At 53.3% G+C, this 21290-nt stretch overlaps 1 protein-coding gene across 3 annotated transcripts in view; it reads right to left on the reverse strand.

The window, feature by feature from the left end:
• Positions 1–368: 368 nt before the first annotated feature.
• CHST15 (carbohydrate sulfotransferase 15) overlaps positions 369–21290 on the reverse strand; it is an 80352-nt gene continuing 59430 nt past the window's right edge. For all 3 annotated transcript variants that reach the window (XM_061403804.1, XM_061403802.1, XM_061403803.1), the window contains 3 exons: positions 11166–11322; positions 4660–4807; positions 369–2744 (listed from right to left, as the gene is read on the reverse strand). In XM_061403804.1, the coding sequence (XP_061259788.1) occupies positions 2554–2744; positions 4660–4807; positions 11166–11322 (496 nt within the window). In that variant the 3' untranslated portion in view covers positions 369–2553. The remainder of the gene's footprint in view (positions 2745–4659; positions 4808–11165; positions 11323–21290) is intronic.

The raw sequence follows: 21290 nt of genomic DNA on the forward strand, positions 1-21290 counted from the left end.
GTTGGGAGCAGCAGGACCTTTGATCACCCAAGCTTGAAACCTGAATGTCCGAAGATGACATTAGGCCCGTCTTGGACAGGGCTGCACCTCGCCGCCCTTACTCACACCATCCGCTGGAGTCCCTGGGGACGTCCACGTCCTCTCTCTCACCGTCACCACGCGTGGCAGGTCCCCTGCGTACAGGGTTCATAGTGCAGCAGGCGAGACGCTGAGCTCCTCCTGTGGCTCCTTCACACGCCTGCGCTTGGTGGACACACTCCTGTGGGTGCTCTGACGGCTAAGGAGGAAGGGCGTGCCCTCTAGGGTTCACGTTTAATAACGATCAGTATTAACAAAAGGACAGCACAATGATGGTTCATGAACACACCTTAACGCAACGAAGGGGGCATAGTTTAATACAATCGGATGCACAGCTTTGGGGACACACAGTAACCTGGGTAGTGAGAGAGGCTCTGATTCGCTTTGGTGTGGGATGATGGGCTCAAGGACCACCGCTCGAAATGGCAGCTCTGCTGTCACCAGGAGAGGGGCCTCGCACGCAAGAGAGCAGAGGAAAGCAAAGGCGACAGCCAGCCAGCCCTTTGGAGAAAGGCCCCTGGAGAAACTGGGTCCGCGCGGACGGTGCTGACTGGCACCCACGGATGGGCCTGCGTCTGTAGAAAGATTTGTATAATAAACCAAATAATATTGGAAGTCAGACTTTCGGTTAACACTTCTGTAAGAAGTAGAATTACGCTGCATGTTGCTCACATGCAGGGGGTGCGTGAGCAAAGTCCTCGTGACCACGGTTGGGGCCGAGGAGCAAAACGTGGGCTGAAACTGACGAGCTGTTGAAGAACTGGCAGAGAAATGAACCCATGAATGGGGGTTGAGTCCAGAGCAGAGGGGGCTGATAGGCAACAGAACTGAAGGGAACCCGCTGAGAAACACACGCACGCACCCACACACGCACCCCTGTACTGCAAAGAAATACACACGTATGCGCCAGTGATATCTTCCTACAGAACCTCGCGCTCAGGCCAGGTCTCCTGTGCGCTGCTGCTCCAAGTGCCACGGGGAGAGAGGAAGAGGGGGCCTGTCCCTGAAAGTGGGTGCTCGGGACCCGGGCTCCTCCACAGCAGAAACAGCCCGGCCGTGCCCGGGCGAGCCCGCCGCGTGGACAGAGAATCCCACCTCCAACGGCAGTAGGGATGGGACAGCTGAGTGAATCCTCAGCCCCACGAGTGGCGGCTGCCCGTGGAGGCGTTTGCACTTTCTGACTGATGGTGTGCCTGGCACCTCGACCTGGAGACCTCTGACTCGCAGAACCTTCCACTGACAACCGTGCGCAGAGTTTAGCTGGGGGTCCCACCTGGGGGCTTGTGTGCAAGGATGGTGTTCAATCTTTCCCATCACCTCCAAGAAACAGCAAGACCGTCAGCGCATCTGACAGCAAACCGAGCTGCCAAGTGGCCCAGAAAGTTCTGTCAAGGATCTGCTCCCGGCTTTCTCGTATGGAATCCCAGCACAGCTCGTCCGGCCCAGGCAGAGCTCACATGTCTATTTCTGGATCCGAAACGGGCATTCTGCAGTTCGCTGGGTGAGGAAGGCCCTCTGGCCACGTACGGAGGAGAAGGTGGTAACAAGCTCACCACAGAGGAAGGCAGAGCAGTGGAGCCTGTCGCCCCCAGAACTAAAACCTCCCAGCGCGGGCAGCTCTCTGAGGCCCTCGGGGGCACAGCCGGGGCCAAGGTGCACAGATTTTTCCATCGATTCCTTCAAGGTGTTCAGTCTGGCATTAACAGCGACCATTTCCCTTCTGATTTTAAACTGAATTTATATCTCCAGTTAGAAATTGAAAAAAAACAAAAAAACTCTTGAGAAAACATCTACGTGGACAGAAAAAGAGAGCTCCAGCCAGTGAAATGCAGAAAGTGGTTTGTTTTAAATACATTCGCTTTCTTTTTAAACATAAGTAAAGTCCACGAGGACAGAAGGGGAGGAGGTCCGAGACAGGAACATGCTACCCAAAATTGATTTGTGTCTTTTCTCTCGTAAATAGTGAAATTGATGGGGTTTATATCTGAAGAGACAGAAGGGCTGACTTTGGGGTAAAAGGTGAAAAAAAAAAATGAAAGAGCCTCCATTCTCCGCCATCCTGAGGTTTAGTGACCTGAACAGAGGATTGTGAAACTGAATGTGTAGTGTGTATCCTGGCCCTCGCTGGGGTGGGGCCTCCAGTGGATCTCGGAATCGTCAAAGCCCAGACTCCACACCCAGCACCCTCCTGCACCCCACCCAGCGCCCGCCTGCTTCGTCCCGGAGCCTGGACACTCTCAGAGCAGAAGGGGACCCCTTTCCAAGTGGAATCTCCAACAGCCTCCATCCAAGGCTTGGCGATGGGTCCTTGCTGGGCTGCGTGATGTCACAAAGGATTCGGAACCGGGTTCCACAAACACGGGCCCAGGGAGGGGGGGTCTCCTCCAGGCTCTGAGTGCAAGGGTTCCCCAAGAGAGACCTTCAGACCATGGAAGTCACAGAAACCGCGGCCCTGCCGGCGCCGGGAAGCCGGTTTCACGTCTTCCTCCACAGGAAGGCCTCGTCGGCGAGGACCTGCGCCAGCCGGGCGTTGAAAGGCCCGTAGAAGTCCCGCAGAAGCCTCTGGGTGACCGGCCACATGGGCCCCAGATCCCGGTCCTCAGGACGCCGTGTGTTGGATGCTGGGCTCTTGGTCATCAAGGCCTCTTGCTTCTCACTTAAGGGTCCTAGAACGCAAAGGAAAGAGCCTGTGAGGCCAGTGAGGGGCATAAGAAACCCTAATGAGAGAATCCAGGCCATGCTTCCTGGGAAGACAGGAGGTTCCTGTAAGAATGTGTATGGAGATTCAGATTCTTTGGCTGGATTCATTTCGGAGTTGCTGAGGGAAAGTGAAAAGTGAAAGTGAAGTCGTGTCCGACTCTTTGTGACCCCGTGGACTGTAGCCTACCAGGCTCGTCTGTCCATTGGATTTTCCAGGCAAGGGTACTGGAGTGGGTTGCCATTGCCTTCTCCAGGGGATCTTCCTGACCCAGGGATCGAACCCAAGTCTCCTGCGTTGTAAGCAGATGCCTTCTACGTGGTCTGGTGTGTTTGCCACCCTGGAAGCACAGCTGGGTCTCTGGGTGCAGCCTCGCCTCCTGGTTTCACTTCCAAAGCCCCGTAAAGAGGAGCCGGCCTGTGCCTGGAGAGCTGTGGCCTGCCACACGCGGCCTCCGCACGGAGATGCTCTGCAACCGGCCACTCGAATTCTGCCTCCACCATTTCCACTCCAGGCCGCTGCAGAGGGCCTCGTGGTGGAGCCGTATTTCTCCCCGTGTGTCCTGCTGTGCAGTCACCACGGGGGGAGGGGTGGGGGCCACCCGTGCCCAGGGACCCCCCACTGGCTGAACCCCCACCTACAGCAGGGGTGTCCGTGGGGGGAGGCCCGAGAACAACCAGCAGGTGCTGCCTCCCAAGAGTGCGGCCTCCACCCCCAGCCCGCAGGACCTGAAGCCTCTCACTGGCTCAACCTCCAGGATCCCCACTCGGCCTCTGCGCCCCAGGGCTCTCAGGGTCAGGCTGAAGTCCTGAGTCCATGCACAGAAACTACACCCCAGTGTCCCTGGGTTACGTGACAGGGAAGGAGCGGACTGGCCTTTGCCAGCGTCCATCTTAGGGACCAAAGACGAGTCACTGAAATGTGCCAGAGTCTGCAGGTGGCCCAGTCAAAGGAAAAACGGTTCCAGGCCTTAAAAGGAAAAGGTAATCACACTCGACTGCATTACCAGGTCTCCGCGAGAAGGAGACAGGAATCAAATGACAAAAGGGCCCTGAGTCCCAGCGGCGGGCAAATGGATCTCAGGAAATATTCAACTGACAAAACTCCCAGGCAAGCTCATCAGACAGGGCTGCGGGGGCATCTGGGTGGCTGTGGGGGAGGAACGTGCAGGCCGGCCCAGCCTCTCGAGGGGTCCTGGGTGCTGCCCACCGGGGACCCTCTGCACCCGTGTACACGCTTCTACCAGCCGTCACTGGGGCCAGCGAATTAGCCTGCCACCACAAAGTGCCACCAGGGACTCGAGGGGACGGTCTCCTCTGGGTGGGGACAGGGTCCTTCACCCTGGAGGCCCAGGAGCCCAAACCTGGCCACGTGGCTCTGCCTCCAGGGGTCCCAGCAAAGCAGGGACAACCGATGACCTGCCCATCCCCTCCTCCAGGCCCTGTGGCCTCTGAAAGAGAGTTCCAGCAGTCAGGACACCCTGTCCATCCTCATGGCGCAGCTCACACCACTCCTTCCAAGATCCCTTCAGCAGCTGGGACCCCCAAGTCACATGTAAGGATTTCACGTGTATGAGGACACTAAATCACTCCTCGCCCATGTCACCATCAGTCACTCGGTGATTCAAGCCTTGCTTCCTCCTCTCCTTCCACTGGACCATAAGCTCCCAGATGAGTGGCTGTCTCTTCCTCCCCGGAGACCCCCTCCCCACACTGCGTACAAGGCCCCATCTGGAGCTGGTGCTTCACCAACAGGCGCTAATCTGTGGCTCTCCCCACCCAGGCCCACCCTGCCCAGGCTCACGGAGTCTGCCTGGGACCCGGCAGGTCGGTGTCCATGGAACTCCCGCCCTGCTCTGTGGGTGTCCCGCTCAAGATTCATACCAAGGCTGAGGAACTGGAAGACCCTGTGCATGGTGTCCTTGACGTTGGAGGCGTGGTCTTCCAGGCGGAGGATGAGGAACTGCTCCTTGTTAAAGACGGTGAGCCAGTCTATAAGGTACACGGCGTACAGCCCAACCTGGAGCCTCACCTAGGACCGAGCAAGAAGGCGGGCGTTAGTTCAGGGGTAATTCCTCCAAAACCGTAGATGCTTTTCTATATGCACTACACATTATAAACCAACAGCGGGAGGAATCCCAGCAAACAAGTACCTTCAGAAGCTGGAAATTTTATGTGGACCGAAATGCTGGACTGGATGAAGCATAGCTGGAATCAAGACTGTTGGGAGAAATATCAATAACCTCAGATATGCAGATGACACCACCCTTATGGCAGAAAGTGAAGAACTAAAGAGCCTCTTGATGAAAGTGAAAGAGGAGAGTGAAAAAGTTGGATTAAAGCTCAACATTCAGAAAACTAAGATCGTGGCATCTGGTCCCATCACTTCATGGGAAATAGATGGGGAAACAATGGAAACAGTGAGAGACTTTATTTTGGGGGCTCCAAAATCACTGCCGATGGTGACTGCAGCCATGAAATAAAAAGATGCTTACTCCTTGGAAAAAAGCTATGACCAATCTAGACAGCATATTAAAAGGCAGAGACATTACTTTACCAACAAAGGTCCGTCTAGTCAAGGCTATGGTTTTTCCAGTGGTCATGTATGGATGTGAGAGTTGGACTATAAAGAAAGCTGAGTGTCGAAGAATTGATGCTTTGGAACTGTGGTGTTGGAGAAGACTCTTGAGAGTCCCTTGGACTGCAAAGAGATCCAACCAGTCCATCCTAAAGATCAGTCCTGAGTGTTCACTGGAAGGACTGATGCTGAAGCTAAAACTCCAATACTTTGGACATCTGATGTAAAGAACTGACTCATTTGAAAAGACCCTGCTTCTGGGAAAGATTGAAAGCAAGAGGAGAAGGGGTTGGATGGCATCACCGACTCAGTGGACGTGAGTTTGAGTAAGCTCCAGGAGTTGGCGATGGACAGGGAAGCCTGACGTGTTGAAGACCATGGGATTGCAAAGAGTCGGACATGACTGAGTGACTGAACTGAACTGTTTTTTTAAGTCTTTATTGAATTTGTTACAATACCGCTTCTGTTTTTACATTTTGGCCAAGAGACATGTGGGATCTTAGCTCTGTGACCAGGGACTGAACCTCCACCCTCTGCATTGGAAGGCGAAGTCTCAACCACCGGACCACCAGGGACGTCCCTGGAAGCCGGATTTTCAACACCACTCGCGCTTGCTGCCCTGTGCAGGCCTTTGTGTTCCATGCACAAAGGATTCCCACACTCAGGGTCTCGTTTCATCCTTAGAACCACCCTGTAGGTATCTTCACGACATAGAGAGGACCTGGGTGAAGGGAGAGGCCAAGGTTACGCCCACCAGTGGCATGGAATTCCTTTACACAGGACCCAGCTGCCTTTGCTTCTATACCCAGCACGCAACAGACGTGAGAAACACCTGCAAATGCCCAGCAACCAGCCACAAGAGGAGCCGCCAAATGCCAGGCACCACATGGAGGTCTATGACCTTCAATGTGTGTGCACATCCCAGTCTGAGCAGCGTTGTGTGAAGCCCTTCCTGTCCACCTGCACTTCGGGGTCCTTGTCCTTCTCCTGTGCCTTCTCCCATGCCAAACTGCAAGCGTTTGTGGTGAAGCGTTAACCTGACCCACAGAGATGTCTGGCCTTGGTCCTTGACTCCTGGGAGGCCACCTAAAGCCACCTGGGAAGTCCTGCCTGATGAGAGTATCTCGCTTGCCAGGGGGGCGGGGGGGTGGGTCTGGCCACTGGACAGTCTAACAGCATGACTTAGGATGGGGGCTTTGGGCCTCGCAGGACCAGTCTGACCTCCAAGAGGGACTGGATGGGTAAAGGTCAGCCAGGCGGGCAGTACGTGATGGAGCCTCGAGAAACGCTGCAGACGCCAAAGGCTTGGGTGGGCGTCCCCGGCCGGCAGTATGCTGCGTGTACCGTCACACGTGCTTCTCCTGGCTGACTTTAATCCGTGTCCCTTCCCTGCTGTAAACCGTAACCACGAGTGTAACAGCCAACCGTGTGCTCTGGGATTCCTTCCAGTGAATTACTGAACATGATGGTCCCCCAGTTTGCAAACAGTGTCAGAAGGGAAAGTGGTCTTGGGGACTGCTCCCTCTGACTTCACAGTTGGCTTTACAAAGCTCCGGAAAAACAGTGAACCCTTCCCCTTCTGCTCTGAGGTCCCCCCCTTTCTCCAGCACTCCCATCCGTTCCCCCGACTCAGGGACCCCGCTCTGTGTCTGGCCTCTGGTTGTGCCTCGTCTCTTTGTTCAGGCATGGTCCCAGCCCCCTGCCTGGTGCTCCCACCTCGAGTCTCTGAGGGTAAGCTCCCCACACTGATGCCTGGCCTCACCTGGCTGTCCTTGTGTGCAAAGTCCTTGGCCTGGCTGGACCCCCAACCCACCCCCTCCCACGTGGAGCACCTCTCAGTGCGCAATCCTGGTTCCTGACGCAGACTTTCACCTCCTACTTCCGCTCCCTCCCAGCTCGACCTTGACCTCCTTCCTCCAGGGTGGGGACCAGGATCCCAGTTGTCATACCCTCATCCTGCATGAGGCCAAGCCCCCTGGCACTCCCACGCTGAACACCTTGATGACCATAAGACGTGAAACCTTGACAAAATACGTACAGATGCTAAGTGGCTTCATCTCTCGCTATTCTTTTTTCCCATTTCATTGTTCTTTTAATTGTGTGGGAGGTGGTAGAGGAAGAAAAACAACTGGAGGGAGGAAAGCTGTCTTCAGAATTCATTAGCTGCCTGCAGCCCTCAGGTTGCAGCTACCTCAGACACCAGCTCATAAAAAGACCTCAAGCTGGGCCAGAAATAAAGAGAAAACAGGAACGTGCCAGCCTCAGAAATAAACACATGTGTCGCCTCCAACACAGACAACCACTGTGAGCACGGCTTCTTGCTAAATCATTGAGAGCTTTCTGTTCTCAGCCTGTCTGTCCCTCCAAGGAGGACCAGCCTGACCAAGTTTATCTCTTCCAGAGAACCTGCCTTCGCTCCTGAGAACCTTCTAGAAGGTTCTAGAAGCTCCTGCCTTTGTGGCAGGACGGGGGTGTTTTAAAGTAGCTGCAGTGGTCCCTAGACCCGGCCACAGGGGACAGCATTTCCCTGGAAGTGCATCTGTGCCTTCATGGACGGAACCCCCCCGCACTGGCCAGGCAGGCCTCCTGCAACTGAGTCTGTCTTCCCAGGAGGGCTGGTCAGCAGCAGAGGGACCGTCTGGGGCAAGCAGGAAACAAACCTGAGAGGGCTCTGCAGGGGCAGAGGGGTGGGCAAGCCCTCCCGGTCTCCTGGACACTCCTGTTTCACTCCAACCCCTCAGCCCCCCACCCCCACCCCCTACCAGTCAAAGGAAGTGCTGCTCACCTCGAATGACAGTTTCTGGTTCACGGAGCATCACTGCCAACAACCCAAGACAGGCTCACACCACCCCTCCCCTCATCTTTCCCCAGTACCGATCAGAGAATCAAAGTGGAATGGGGATAAAAAAGAGTCTTTAGGAGAAGTGCCCAGTATGTTTAAAATTTAAAAACATTGGAGCTGAGAGAGGCCTTTGGGTTTATCTGCTCAGCCGGCTCTGGGTGGAAACACAAGAGGCCCAGGGAAGGCAAGGAGCCTGCCAGGGTCGGCTGGAGAACACCCACTGGAGCCTGGTCCCGGAGCTGGGCCCTCGCCCTGGGGACCCCCATCCCAGGCCGGGAAAGAGCTGAGGAGTGCGGTGCAGGGTCTCCCCTGACAAGAGCACACGAAGCCCTCTGCTCCTCATTAGGGAATCAGTTGGAACTCTCCACCCGGCTTCTCCACTAGTTTCACAGACTACCCATTCACTCATTCATTCTGCAAATATTCTAGCGCATCCTGCATGCCAGGTTACATGCTAAGCAACGGGGATGTGCTGCTATGTAACAGACATGGCCCCTGGCCACGTGGAGCTTGCAATCTGGTGGAGGTGGAGCTAAACTGGTGAAGAACAATTATCTGTAATGGCCAACTGTGATCCAGGCTGTGGGGAAATGAAAGGTGTGGAAAGAAAGTGAACTGAAGTCAAGATTAAAGCAAGACCCGAAGGATGAGGAGCACGTGTCAGGCAGGGGCGTGGGGTAGGCTCTGAAACCAGGTGTCCCCAAGACGAGCGCCCAAAACAACCCCTGGAGGGCTGCTGCACAGGCAGATGGACCGCCCCCCCCCCCCCAAAGCTCCTGATTCTGGAGTCTGGGACTCAACCTGAGAGTATGCGTTCCCGACAAGTCCCCAGGGATGCCGATACTCTTGGTCTCGGACCACACCTGTGAATCCCTGCTCTGAGGCAAGAGGACCCAGCAGGGGAGGGTGCGGCTGTAGAGCAGTGATGGAGAGGGAGATGGGACGTGGGGAGCAGGAGGGCAGGCAGGCGGGACCGGCTCCCGGGCTCAGGGGCCAGATTCTGTGTTGATCCTTTGTGTGCGTCTTCCCTGCAAAACTATACACGCCAGCAGGGCGGCCTGGGATCCTACCTGCTCCTCTGTGCAGCCTGCTCTTAGGGGAGACACTGACTGAACCGCCTACCCCGGCCATGCAAGGTAGGAGCCACTTGCATGAGCTATCTTAACAACAGGTCAGGAACACGTGGTAAGGAATATGGAACTAACAAGCTACCACAAACCAGAATAATTCAGGAAGGGTCAAGAAAAGAGGAGATGCCAATCCATATGTTCTACCAACCTGCCAGAATCCTCCTCGCTGAAATCCATCTTGGCTGAGCCATGCACCCACCACCAGCTAGGATGGAGTCAGAGTGATTGGCCAGAGACAACTTGGAAACTAACTCCTTTACCACGAAACCTAAAACTTTGAGCCGCCTGGTGGAGTGGTTCTCCTGGGTTCCCTTACCCTGCTGCTCTCCACAGGGGCTGCTGCTGCTGCTGCTAAGTCACTTCAGTCCTGTCCGACTCTGTGCGACCCTAGAGATGGCAGCCCACCAGGCTTCCCCGTCCCTGGGATTCTCTAGGCAAGAACACTGGAGTGGGTTGCCATTTCCTTCTCCAACGCATGAAAGTGAAAAGTGAAAGTGAAGTCGATCAGTCATGTCCGACTCCTAGCGACCCCATGGACTGCAGCCCACCAGGCTCCTCCATCCATGGGACTTTCCAGGCAAGAGTGCTGGAGTGGGGTGCCATTGCCTTCTCCGTCCACAGGGGCACCCCTTCCCAATAAAGTCTCTTGCTTTATCTGCATGTGTGTCTCCTTGGACAATTCATTTCCAAGTGTTAGACAAGAGCCACCTTCCTGCAACGCTGTCAGATAAAATAGTCTAGACAACAAAGAAAAGGGAGGGAACCCTCTTGACTTCGAACCCCATCACACCTGGGGGTTCCCCGGCCCCCACCTCAAGCAGATCTACCACGTGGAGCAAGCCTGTGGACCACACTCGGGGGCTGAAGGAGACTTACCACTGTGGCAAGCCTGCTGAGAAGGCACTTGGGACAACCCAGGGTGCTGTGCAGTGCGAAACCATCCCTTAGCTACACCATGCTGAAGTCACCAGTAACAGCTTCTTTTACATGGGAAAAAAAGAGGGGATAAGGAGATCAAACCAGTCAACCTGGAGGGAAATCAACCCTGAATACTCATTAGAAGAACTGATGCTGAAACTGAGGTGCCAATACTTTGGCCACCTGATGCAGCGAGCTGACTCATTGGAAAAGACCCTGATGCTGGGAAAGACTGAAGGCAGGAAGAGAAGAGGGCATCAGAGGATGAGATGGTTGGATGGCATCACTGATGCAATGGACATGAACTTGGACAAACTTCAGGAGATGGTGAAGGATAGGGAGGCCTGATGTGCTGCTGTCCATGGGGTAGCAGAGTTGGACACGACTGGGCGACTGAACAACAGCAGCAACCACAAGAAACATACAGCTATATTCCTGAAGGCAAAGGAGAGCAAAAAAAGAGGGATCGATGGAAAAAAATTTTGCATTAAGACTCAGTTGGAGAAGCACTGAAAGTCACTGGTGGGTAATTTTTTAAACCAACAAAACAATCCAGCATTAGAGAACACTCTTAAGACAATCAGAGAGTTGGGTCTTCACGTCTGCCAGTCCTAATTGCAGGGTGTGTTTCCGAGCCTTGCTAAATAATAATCTTCCTAAATGCACCCTCTTTCTTTCGCAGGGGGGGAGGAATGAGCATTGCAACTGAGCCATCAGCGAGGAAGAAAGCAGGGTGCCAGCTGAAAGGGCCCATCAGCTTTTATAGATTTTACATCCATGAATATTTCTTTGGCATTAGCCACCGCTCAAAGGCATGGGGAGAGGCATTTGCACATTAAAACGCTTCTCTGTTTAAATGCTAAAATCCCCAACCACAATGCCCTGGCACAATAACCGCGGAGCAGCCCTTCCGCATACGCACAGGCATGGCGTTGTTGAGGGTGTTGTTGTAGACGCAGGCACGCAATGAATAATCCAGCATGCAATTTTCAAACAGCTGCAGAGCTTCTGTCACTTTTTCATGGAAGTCATCTGCAGATTTATTCGAACTTGCAAAGTAGAGATAGTCGGAGTACAACCTGTGAATAAAACAGATGGATCTTTTTACCCCCGGGAATGTGAAATCGCGCTATCTGCGTGACAATGGAAATCAGCAAGCAATTATGTTACTTCGTTCAGTTCATTGAGACACCACAGCTCTCTTCTTCCCTAGCCCACGAGCTGCTTCCAACCGCCCCTGCCCCGGCCAATCTCCCCACCCTTCACAGGTCCACGCACGCTCTCCTGGACGCAGGCACGGTCTACACTGGCCCCAGGCAAGCCCCCATTCATTTTTTCTGTGCTTTCCTCTCTTATGGTCCTTTCTAGGCACCTTGGGCCAAGGCGGTTTTCACGATGAGTGAACTTTGAAACAACACCAGATTACAAAGACTGTACAAGAGCAGAGAGGCCATGAAAATTTTATGCCCCTTCCGGTTCCTATCTCCCCTGTTCGTGGCAACAATAACAGAACAGCTGTCGCTCTGCCAGTATTAACAATTCTGTGTGAGATTCCTAGCCCATTCCAGACTCGGAAAGTTAAAGCAAAATTATGAAATGCATCCTTCTAGGTTGATAGGAATCTATTTTTAACACAATGTAGAAACATCTCCACCCCAGGTCTAACGGCATGCAGACACCAGTAGACCTCCACACGTGTCCACCCACATGGGAGCTGTTCACCCATATCCCACGGCATGCACACAGGACCTGACAGTGTCTCTGTGTAACCAAACTGTTCTCAGGTTCCTCTGGGCCTTCTTCCCAGCTCAGCCTTGACTCTTAGACTTTCCTTGTCTGTCTCTGCATCCCCCAGTTTTAACAAGAATCCTGCCAGCTCGATTTAGCCATTTAGCCAGACTCTCCCCTTAACCCTGCTGTTTCCTCTTAGTTAGCTTCCCATCTGCCAACCCACATCCTCCTGGGCTACAAATTCCCACCTTTTCTTGCTGTATCTGGAGTTGACCCCAGTCTCCTTCCCCTACTGCAAGATCCCACCTCAGTGGTCCCTACACCTATAGCCCTCAATAGTCGCCTTATCATTCTTTAACAGGAGTCAGAATAACGATTCTTTCTTTCTTTTCCCACAAATCCTTTGCAATCTGCTTGCAATGTGGGAGATCTGGGTTCGATCTCTGGGTTGGGAAGATCCCCTGGAGGAGGACACGGCAACCAACTCCAGTATTCTTGCCTGGAGAATCCCATGAACAAGGAAGTCTGGCAGGCTACAGTCCATGGGGTCGCAGAGAGTCGGACATGACTGAGTGACTATGCTTTCACTTTCTCCAAATATATTGTATTGTACTTTAACACTACAGATAGATATTTCCTTTGATGATGGGATAATTCTTTTCTTCTATCAAATAAACAAAAGAATGGGCTTCCCTGATGGCTCAGTGGTAAAGAATCCGCCTGCCAATGCAGGAGACACAGGTTCAATTCCTGGTTCGGGAAGATCCCAACATGCCCCGGAGCAACTGGACCGTGCGCCACAGCTACTGAGCCTGTGCTCCAGAGCCTGGGAGCCGCATCTACTGAGCCCACGTATTGCAGCTAGAGAAGCCTGCACACCCTGGAGCCCGAGCTCCACAGGGAGAGAAGCCACTGCAGTGAGAAGCCCGCACACCCCAGCTGGAGAGTAACCCCCACCCACCGTGATCAGAGAAAAGTCTGAGCGGCAATGAAGACCCAGCACAGCCAAAAATAAATAATAAAATAAAAGTAAAACAAAACAAATTATAACACTATAATGAGCACACCTTTGTTTTAAAGTCCTCAGCCCCAATTTCCCTTGTGGCCTTAACTTTTGATCCCCAGCTCCTATACTCTAAGTCATGGTGGGAAGGATGGGTATAGCATTAAATTCATCTGTAAAACAGGAAAACTCCTTGTGCTTTCCTCATGACAAGGTAATCCATATAAACCTCAAGGGTGAGCCTCGTTATCAGTTTCTCATACATCTGTCCAGAAATTTTCAGTGCACCCTCAAATATATATCTGCATATCTTATATTTTTTAAAAACACAGACGTATCAGGTTATATTGGATGGGATCAGATAATATATCTGTTCTTATGGCACTTCTCTAATTATTTAATTAGGGAGAATTTTGGACATTCATAAAAGTAGATAAGATAATATATACACTGCAGCCAAACACAAACAGATTCCACTGTTGTAATTTTTTTTCTTTTTTTTTTTTTGCAGTTCCATGCAGCTCAGTTCCTCACCCAGGGTTTGAGCCTGGGCCACGACAGTGAAAGCCCAGAAACCTAACCACTAGGTCACTGGGAAATGCCCCAGCAATTTTTTACTTTAATAGAATTTCCAAGTTGAGAGTTTTCTACACCTCTTTTCACCTCTTCTCCTTTTTCTGCTGGCAGAGAGCTTAAGTCTCCCCCCCCACCTCCCCCCCTTTTTTTTTAGTTTTTCAACACTTCCCCTTTTGTTTCTGTTTCATGCCTTTTTCAACACACACCTCCTGCCCCGCTCCCCGCCCCCGCCCCATGCCCAACACCCTTCACACACACTCAGCCCGGAGCTGCCTGGAAACCAAGCAGATGCAGACTGGCTCCCTGCTAAGCGGTGGCATGCCTCTGTCCCTCTCGGCTCCATACTTTCTATCCTCCCAGCGTCTCCAACCCGGCTTCCCTCTTTCCAGTGAAGGAAACAGCAGATCTTACTAGGGTCCCACAGGTCTGGGGACTGTAGCTGTGCACCGCTGATTGTACCCAGGGCTTCCTTCTGGCTGTTGGCCACCCTCACCCACCTGCAGAGACGGCAGTGCCCTGGGGGCACAGGTGGGCTGCACACATCCCTTCTCCGGCACCCCTCCCCACTCACTAGTGAAAAGAAAAGAAGGTGAAGTCGTTCAGTTGTGTCCAACTCTGCGACCCCATGGACTGTAGCCCACCAGGTTCCTCCGTCCGCTGGAGTGGGTAGCCATTTCCTTCTCCAGGGGATCTTCCCAACCCAGGGATTGAACCCGGGTCTCCCGCATTGTAGGCAGATACTTTACCATCTGAGCCACCAGGGAATCCAAAGATTTCCTGACAACTAGAGCAGTTTCTCAGGGACTGATCGTCTTCTCCTCTGGCATTTGGTACAGTGCCTTCTGCATGGCCCTTTAGAAATCACCCACTGCCAGTGTCCAGAGAGAACACCTTGGAGAAGTAGTGAGGTGTCTGGAATCTGCCCACAGATTGCCTAGAATCCATGCACACACACTGGAAGGAGAGTGCTCGTACATCTCAGCCTGGTCAGCCACGCCTCCAAAAGGACTTGCTTCAAGACTAGTCCTGAGAGATGCTCAAGCACTGGCAAGTAGATCTTCCCCCAGATCCATGTCCAGCCACGTACATGACCCCATGACACTGTGCTTGTCGATTACAAGCGGCCCCCACATCAGCTGTGCGGCTTTCCCTCTTCAAACACGGGCCCTCCATCAAGACTGAGACATGGCACCTGTCACTGCAGGCTCAGTCACAGCATAATCGAAGAGCTGATGGATAAATACCCGAAATCAGATTTGCGTGCAGCTCAAAGTGCAGTTGGGCGGCACACACCTGGGCACCTTGTAGCAGCAAGTCTGTTGGAGGCCCCTCCAGGCTCATGCCGTTTCCTGTGAGTGCTGCCAATTTACAGCTTTGCCCAGGAAAGATGCCAGGGGGGAAGTGACCGATGCCTCTGAGACTGTCATCAGAATCTGGACTCTAATAGGGAGCTCAAGTTTAGAGTCGTTAGCAAGGCCTCCCACACAACCATCTAAATTGGCTGGTAGAGCTGGAATGCTATCACATCAACTGCCACCTAAAATCCCAACCCTGGGCTCAGGCTTTCCACAGTGAGTTTATTTTGTGGTGATGACGTTTCTTGTAGACGGGTGGCTCATAAATAAAACAAGAGTCTCTAAAACCTGGCTTAGTTTTAAACACAAAGTAACTTCATGAAAAATCTGCTGACTCCATACAATTCTTTAGAGATCCAGAAGTAACTCCAGCGGACAAACTGGGACATGTCCTCAGGTCCAGCCGCGCCAGTCCAGCCCCACCCAAGTGAGAAGACTGATTTCCATCTGCCTGGGGTGCAGTGAAATGAGCTCAGGGCCCCATCTGCTGTGAATCAGGTGGGTTCATGGCCCTGAGCACCAGGCCAGGCCCACTTCCTCGGCAGGGTGAGGGGAGACTTCTCCTTCCCCTCAGTCCCCCAGGGACCCTGGATCTGCTCACAGGGTGGGCAGCAGGCTTCCCTGGAGCCCACACACGTGCCGAGATGCGTGTCTGCACCAAGTCCTTCACACGCTATTTGAGCCGAGAACCTCCCTGCGCCCGTTTGGAGTCTACAGATGTCCTGAAAGATGCCCAACTCCTGACCACTAGTATCTGCGAATGGGATCTTATTTCAGGAATAAGGTCTCTGCAGATGTCATTATGGTGAAGACCTCCAGGTGAGAATGTCTTGGGCTTATGGTGGGCCCGAAATCCAAGGACTGGCATCCCTGTAAGGGGCAAGGACACAGACACATGGGGAGGAGGCCACATGAAGACAGAGGCAGAAACCGAAGTGTTACCTACAAGATAAGGATGCCAGGACTGCGGAAGACACTGGAAGCTGGAAGACCAGTGGAACGAACCCTCCCTCAGAACCTCCAGGAGGAGCTAAACTCGCCACCACCACCTTAAATTCGACCTCTAGCCTCCAGAACAATGAGAATAAATGTCTGTTTTTTCAAGCCAGCGCATTTGTGATGATTTGTTACGAGAGCCCCCCAAGAAACTAACAGTCCCGAAACCAAATTCCTGAGGAGTCATTTCTGCCAGGACCTCTCTCACCCTGAGACCCTCGAAGAGTAACCTGCGTGTGCAGGAGGATGATGGCCATGTGGCCAGCTCCTCCACAAAGAAATAAGAAGGACGACGAGCAACACAAGACCCTTACTTCCCCAGAGGGCACTATCTGAGTACCCATGAAGAATCAGGGGTAAGACTGTCTTGGATAAACAATACTATAATTTTCCCAGGTGGGCTTCCTAGGTGGTGCTAGTGGGTCAAGAATCTGCCTGCCAATGCAGGAGACACAGGAGTCAGACCTTGCATCCATCCTTGGGTCGGAAGATCTCCTGGAGGAGGGTGTGGCAACCCACTCCAGTTGCCGGGAGAATCCCACTGACAGAAGAGCCTGGCGGGCTGCAGTCCACGGGGTCCCACAGAGTCGAGCACGACTGAAGTGACTTACACGAGTGCATGATTCCCCACAACTACTCTCTGGGGAGAAAGTCAGATAATGATTTTGGAAGAGTGCCAGTCACTTGGATGCATTAAGACCATTCAAAAAACGTTGAGAAGGAGAGCCGATATATCAAGAATAAGGCTCCAAACACACCTCAAAACACCGGAGCAGGACACTATGGATCATGTCCTCCACCTGCCTTTGTCTGTGGGACAACGTTAGCCAAAGAATAAGTTTAATCAGAGAAGTGAGAAAATGCAGAGACAAAGGAAACTAGTTCAACAAGACTAGATAATAGTAATGTAATCGTTAAGTCAAGGACCTTCAGTTCCTCCTCAAGGGTTGTAGATAATATTCTGAGCCGTACCCTGTTAGCTGTCATGTAGATACTGAAACCCCCACCAGGTGGAAGAATTTAACTACATGATGACCAGACCATCACCATGACGTAAGCTGCTGGAATTCTGAACACTGGCCTCAAGAAAATGGAGACGAACTGACCCTGGAACTGAAGATTAACTGTACCTAAAACATTCAAGATGACGCTGGTGAGATCACTGATGGCCAACTTCAAGATGACTGTCAGAGATGACTGTGCTGTTTCTGCTCGTACCTCCCTCCCTCCGTCTATAAAAGCTCTTACCCCTTGATTGGAGGGAGTAGGGGGTGGGGAGTGAGCCTTTGGAGAAGCACCCACTCCCCCGACCCCAGATGCCGGCATCCAAAATAAACTTTCCTTTCCACTAATCTTGCCTCTTTATTGGCTTTTGAGCAGCGAGCAGCCAGAGCCCTCTTTGGGTTACAGGCACACTCAAATAACAAGTGGAAGCATAACAAAATAAACCTAAATATTCATATTTTACTCTTTAAAAACCAACTGTGCAATGATGATGTAGGGGAAAAAGGCCAGCCTGGAAACTGCACGAGGGGTTTAGCTGACATAAGTGCATAATGAATCATCACAGAACGGCAGGGACGCAAGCACCTCAGGCTGCCTTAATAAAGGCATGGCACTGAGAATGTTGGGAGGGTGTTGCTCTGTGCCACCCGGCCAGGTGAGAGCCCCAGAGGCCACTCGCCTTCAGGGCCAGGTGCCAGACAGCGAAGGGGAAGGAGTCACTTCATCTGGAGAAGCGAGACTCAGCAGGAAGGACGCCAGCTTCAACGGCTAAAAGGCTATTCAGAGCTAGGAGGGGACAGGTCCCAGACTCCTGAAGGACTGACCCCTGGGTAGAAGGTTCAGGAAGAAAGCCGGGTTTGATACGGGGGAACCTTTCTCCATCTGGGGCCGTCTGGCACAACGGGTGTGGTCCAGGCTGCAGGGGTAAGGGCTTCCCACGCCGAGTGAGGGCCAGCTGACCCTGATCCCTGCCCCCAGCCCTGAGTTTTGGTGCTGCCAAGCCCCCTCCTGCTGAACCACCTCATTTTCTGACTCTAAACCCTCCCAAACAGATGGGTGTTACATTTGGCCAGAACTGTTTCCAACAGCTATTCCAAATATAAGACATTCCATGCCTTCTGTGCTGCGGTTATTTTAGAAGGCTGCTGGGGCGGCCCTGGGACAACAGGCTTGCTCATGGGTGTGAGGTGTCTTTCCTGGGCAGGACAGGGGTCCCGGGACCCCAGCACTCCTGGAGAGGGGCATAGGAGTGGAGGTGGCAGGGGCTCCCTGAACCTGGTACCTCTGGAAAGAACCACGTCTCTTTCAAGGGGGGACAAAGGAGTGGCCAGCAGTGAGCTCACAGGTCTCACCATGCAAAATCTGGATGGTTACCCCAAGGTCACAGCTGAATTCATCCAACAACAGCAGGGCACTCCTCTGAGCCCAGGTGAGCAGAGTTGGGTGTATTGACAGTCCGGAAAACAAGGGTGGCCACTACCTCTTGGGCCTCTCCTCCAGCCAGGCTCACTCCAGAGCTGTATAGGTTGGCCTCCCAGAATCCTCTTGGTGTCCACCTGCTACGTGGCTGCCCCTGGCTACTGAGGCCTGCCCTGTGCTCAGCACTACACGTGCAGTCTCCCTCCCTGTTCACAACCAGCCTTTGGGATGTGTTCTGTCCTCTCCAATCGTGCAAAGCGTCCCAAGGTTACGGGGCCCAGGAGGCCCCAGGGCTGGGTCCAAAACAACCCAGACCTGCTCAACTCCAAAGCCCAGTGACCCGACAGGACCCGGCCCCAGGCTCATACTTCAGGGACGGAGCTGCAAATCGGCAGCTGGCCCGAGTTGGGGACTAGCCATGTGATGGTTTGGGGGTTTTGGTTTTGAAGTCTGCTGTTTTAGGTGCAGAGTGATTTGCAAGCAAAAGTCAGTTCTGTCACAGAACTACTTAATAAGTTACAGGAGACTGAAACGCAATCACACCTGTAACACAGCAGCAGACATCCAGGGTGAAACCTGATGACCAGGAAGAGAAAACGTGCTCGGCAACTGGAAATCCCAGCACAGCAGAGGCCCAGGTACCTCACGGCTCCTGTCCCTACTTCCCGATCTCTCATCCCGTGGATGAGCTGATACTCACTGGCCACGGCAAACAGCTCATTTCAGTTTACCACTTAGCTCCGAGACCATGACATGGCCTTCCTCTAGGTGCAGACTCCGCAGGTTCCAGCTCAAACGTCGCTACTACGGTGAGACCACCCCCTGTGGCTGGCTTCTCCTCCTTTTGTGAATTTTTTCATACTATGTTTTAAATTGAGAGATGATCCACACCCCATAAAATGCACCCTTTTAAACAAGCAAACAATGTAGTAGTTTTTGGTAAACGCACAAATTTGTGCAAACACCAGCACCATCTAATTCCACATTTTCATCACCCAAAGGGAGAGCTGGTTTTCACCGGTCAGTCCTCAGAGGGACCCAGGTCCCAAATCACTCAGATCCCCAAGCCTGAAAGGCCCACAGAAGCTGGAGCCTCGGTGTCAGGTCCGTCCAGCCAAGTGCAGACGGTCAGAGGCCTGGAGCTCCTCTTCTTTCCAGCTTACTACTGCTCACCCCTCAGCCATCACAGAGAGCCATGCTTGGTGGAAAGACCCCAGGCAGATGCCAAAGCTGCGGACAGCTGACCAACAGCTCCTGGACAGGCCTACCTTGGGCCAAGCACTCCCCAGCCCTTCTGTGCCCCTGAAGTGCGTGCCAGCCAGCGACACACATGTGAAGGGTCACAGTTCATCCCTGGCAGCCCCCAAGAGTGGGCACACTCATGTCTTCCAATCCGCCCCCATAAGAGCACAGGGTTCCGCGGCTCCTGGAGGGTCTCGTGCACGTGGTGACCACAGTGCCAGCCAGAGCAGCCCGTCATTACTGTCCATTTGCTGGCACTCAGACCCAAATTCCTGATCGATAACTTCCCGACCTTTGACACGGTGTCATCAATAACGATGATATGTACTTTTCCTATGAGGAAAAAAAACAGCCATTTAATATCGCTGGGACGGAGGCCCTTTGTCCGCTGACTCACGCACCATGAACACCTCATCGTGAGGAACGGTGAAGCGGGACTGGCCAGACCAGCTTATTCGGAGAAAACCTCTGAGTCACCCAGGTTGTGCGATGCTGGTGAAGCTCACTTTCTGCCAGAGAAAAACATACTAGGTTGGGGCCTAAAAAGGGTCCACAGGGAAGCAGGGCTGCCCGGGCTGGGCCTTCTCTTCCCCTTGAACATGAGCAGCGCTCTGGACCCAGCTCTGATTCTCTCTGTGCATCCAGTCGCGGGGCCTCGGTGAACCTCTGTGGGTGGAGGCCATGCCAGCAGCCCTCCACCCACGAGTCCCATGTGGCTCACAAAGCACTTTCACAGGAAATGTGCCCGAGACCCTGAGACCAGGGGAAAAGAGAAAAGGCAGGCGCCAAGAATGGTTGGGCTACCCCCAGGTTACAGCAGCAGCAAGGCCAGGCCGGGACCCCCAGGTGGGAGACCCCACCGCGGAGCAATGGCCACCATCCCCACCCAGGCTGGCCGGTCCGGGACATGGGCCACCCTCACTCGTCAGCCCCCACACCCTGGGTCGGAGAGGCCCCCAACTCCTCCTGGCAGCCTAGCGTCGGCACCCCACGCCCCCACCAGCTTCCAATCTCTGCAGACAGACACACAGCAGGCTCTTCTTCCCCATGCTCCCCGGCACACAGAGCCTCCTTCTGCAAACAGTCCATGTGGGAATACTGAGGACTGCCAATGACTTTGTAAAAACTTCCCAAAAAAATAAACAGTGTTAAACACATGGGGGTTTTCAGCACGATGGCTTTTCTCCCACCAGTAACAAGATGAGATCCCTCCCCGGACAGACACTCCCAAACGGCCTTCAGAGGATGGGGCCTGTGGCCCTGACCCAGAGCCGGCCAGCTCCCTCTCCCTTCCCTGGAAGCTCACAGTGCAGCCTGATCAAAGGGACCTGGTGTCACCGTTAGGGCCCATACCAAGGTATGTCGGTGACACCCAGACAGGCAGCTTCTGAGAAGCAGAACGCCCAAATTCACCAGGAAATTAACCCGCGGCTTAGGACACTCCGCTACAGTCTTTCTCAAGACTGCTGCCTGGGATTCCAAAACCTCCAAGGTCTTAAAGAGGGAAAAGGGAGGAGGGCGAGGCCTTAGGTGGCGGGGGTGCGCGATGCTGCGGGTGTCATGACCTGTACATTTCAGCGCCACGCCCACCTCCACCGGATTCCATCTCTTGCCCACAAGGGAGTTCTCCTAATTTCCCTTTGAGCTCGTTTACATTAAAAATTAATCTGTCAGTGCTAGGGAACGGCCTGCTTTTCAGTCTTCATGCAAAATCTGCTAT

The sequence above is a fragment of the Bos javanicus genome, chromosome 26 (assembly GCF_032452875.1).
Source record: "Bos javanicus breed banteng chromosome 26, ARS-OSU_banteng_1.0, whole genome shotgun sequence".
Taxonomy (NCBI): Eukaryota; Metazoa; Chordata; class Mammalia; order Artiodactyla; family Bovidae; genus Bos; species Bos javanicus.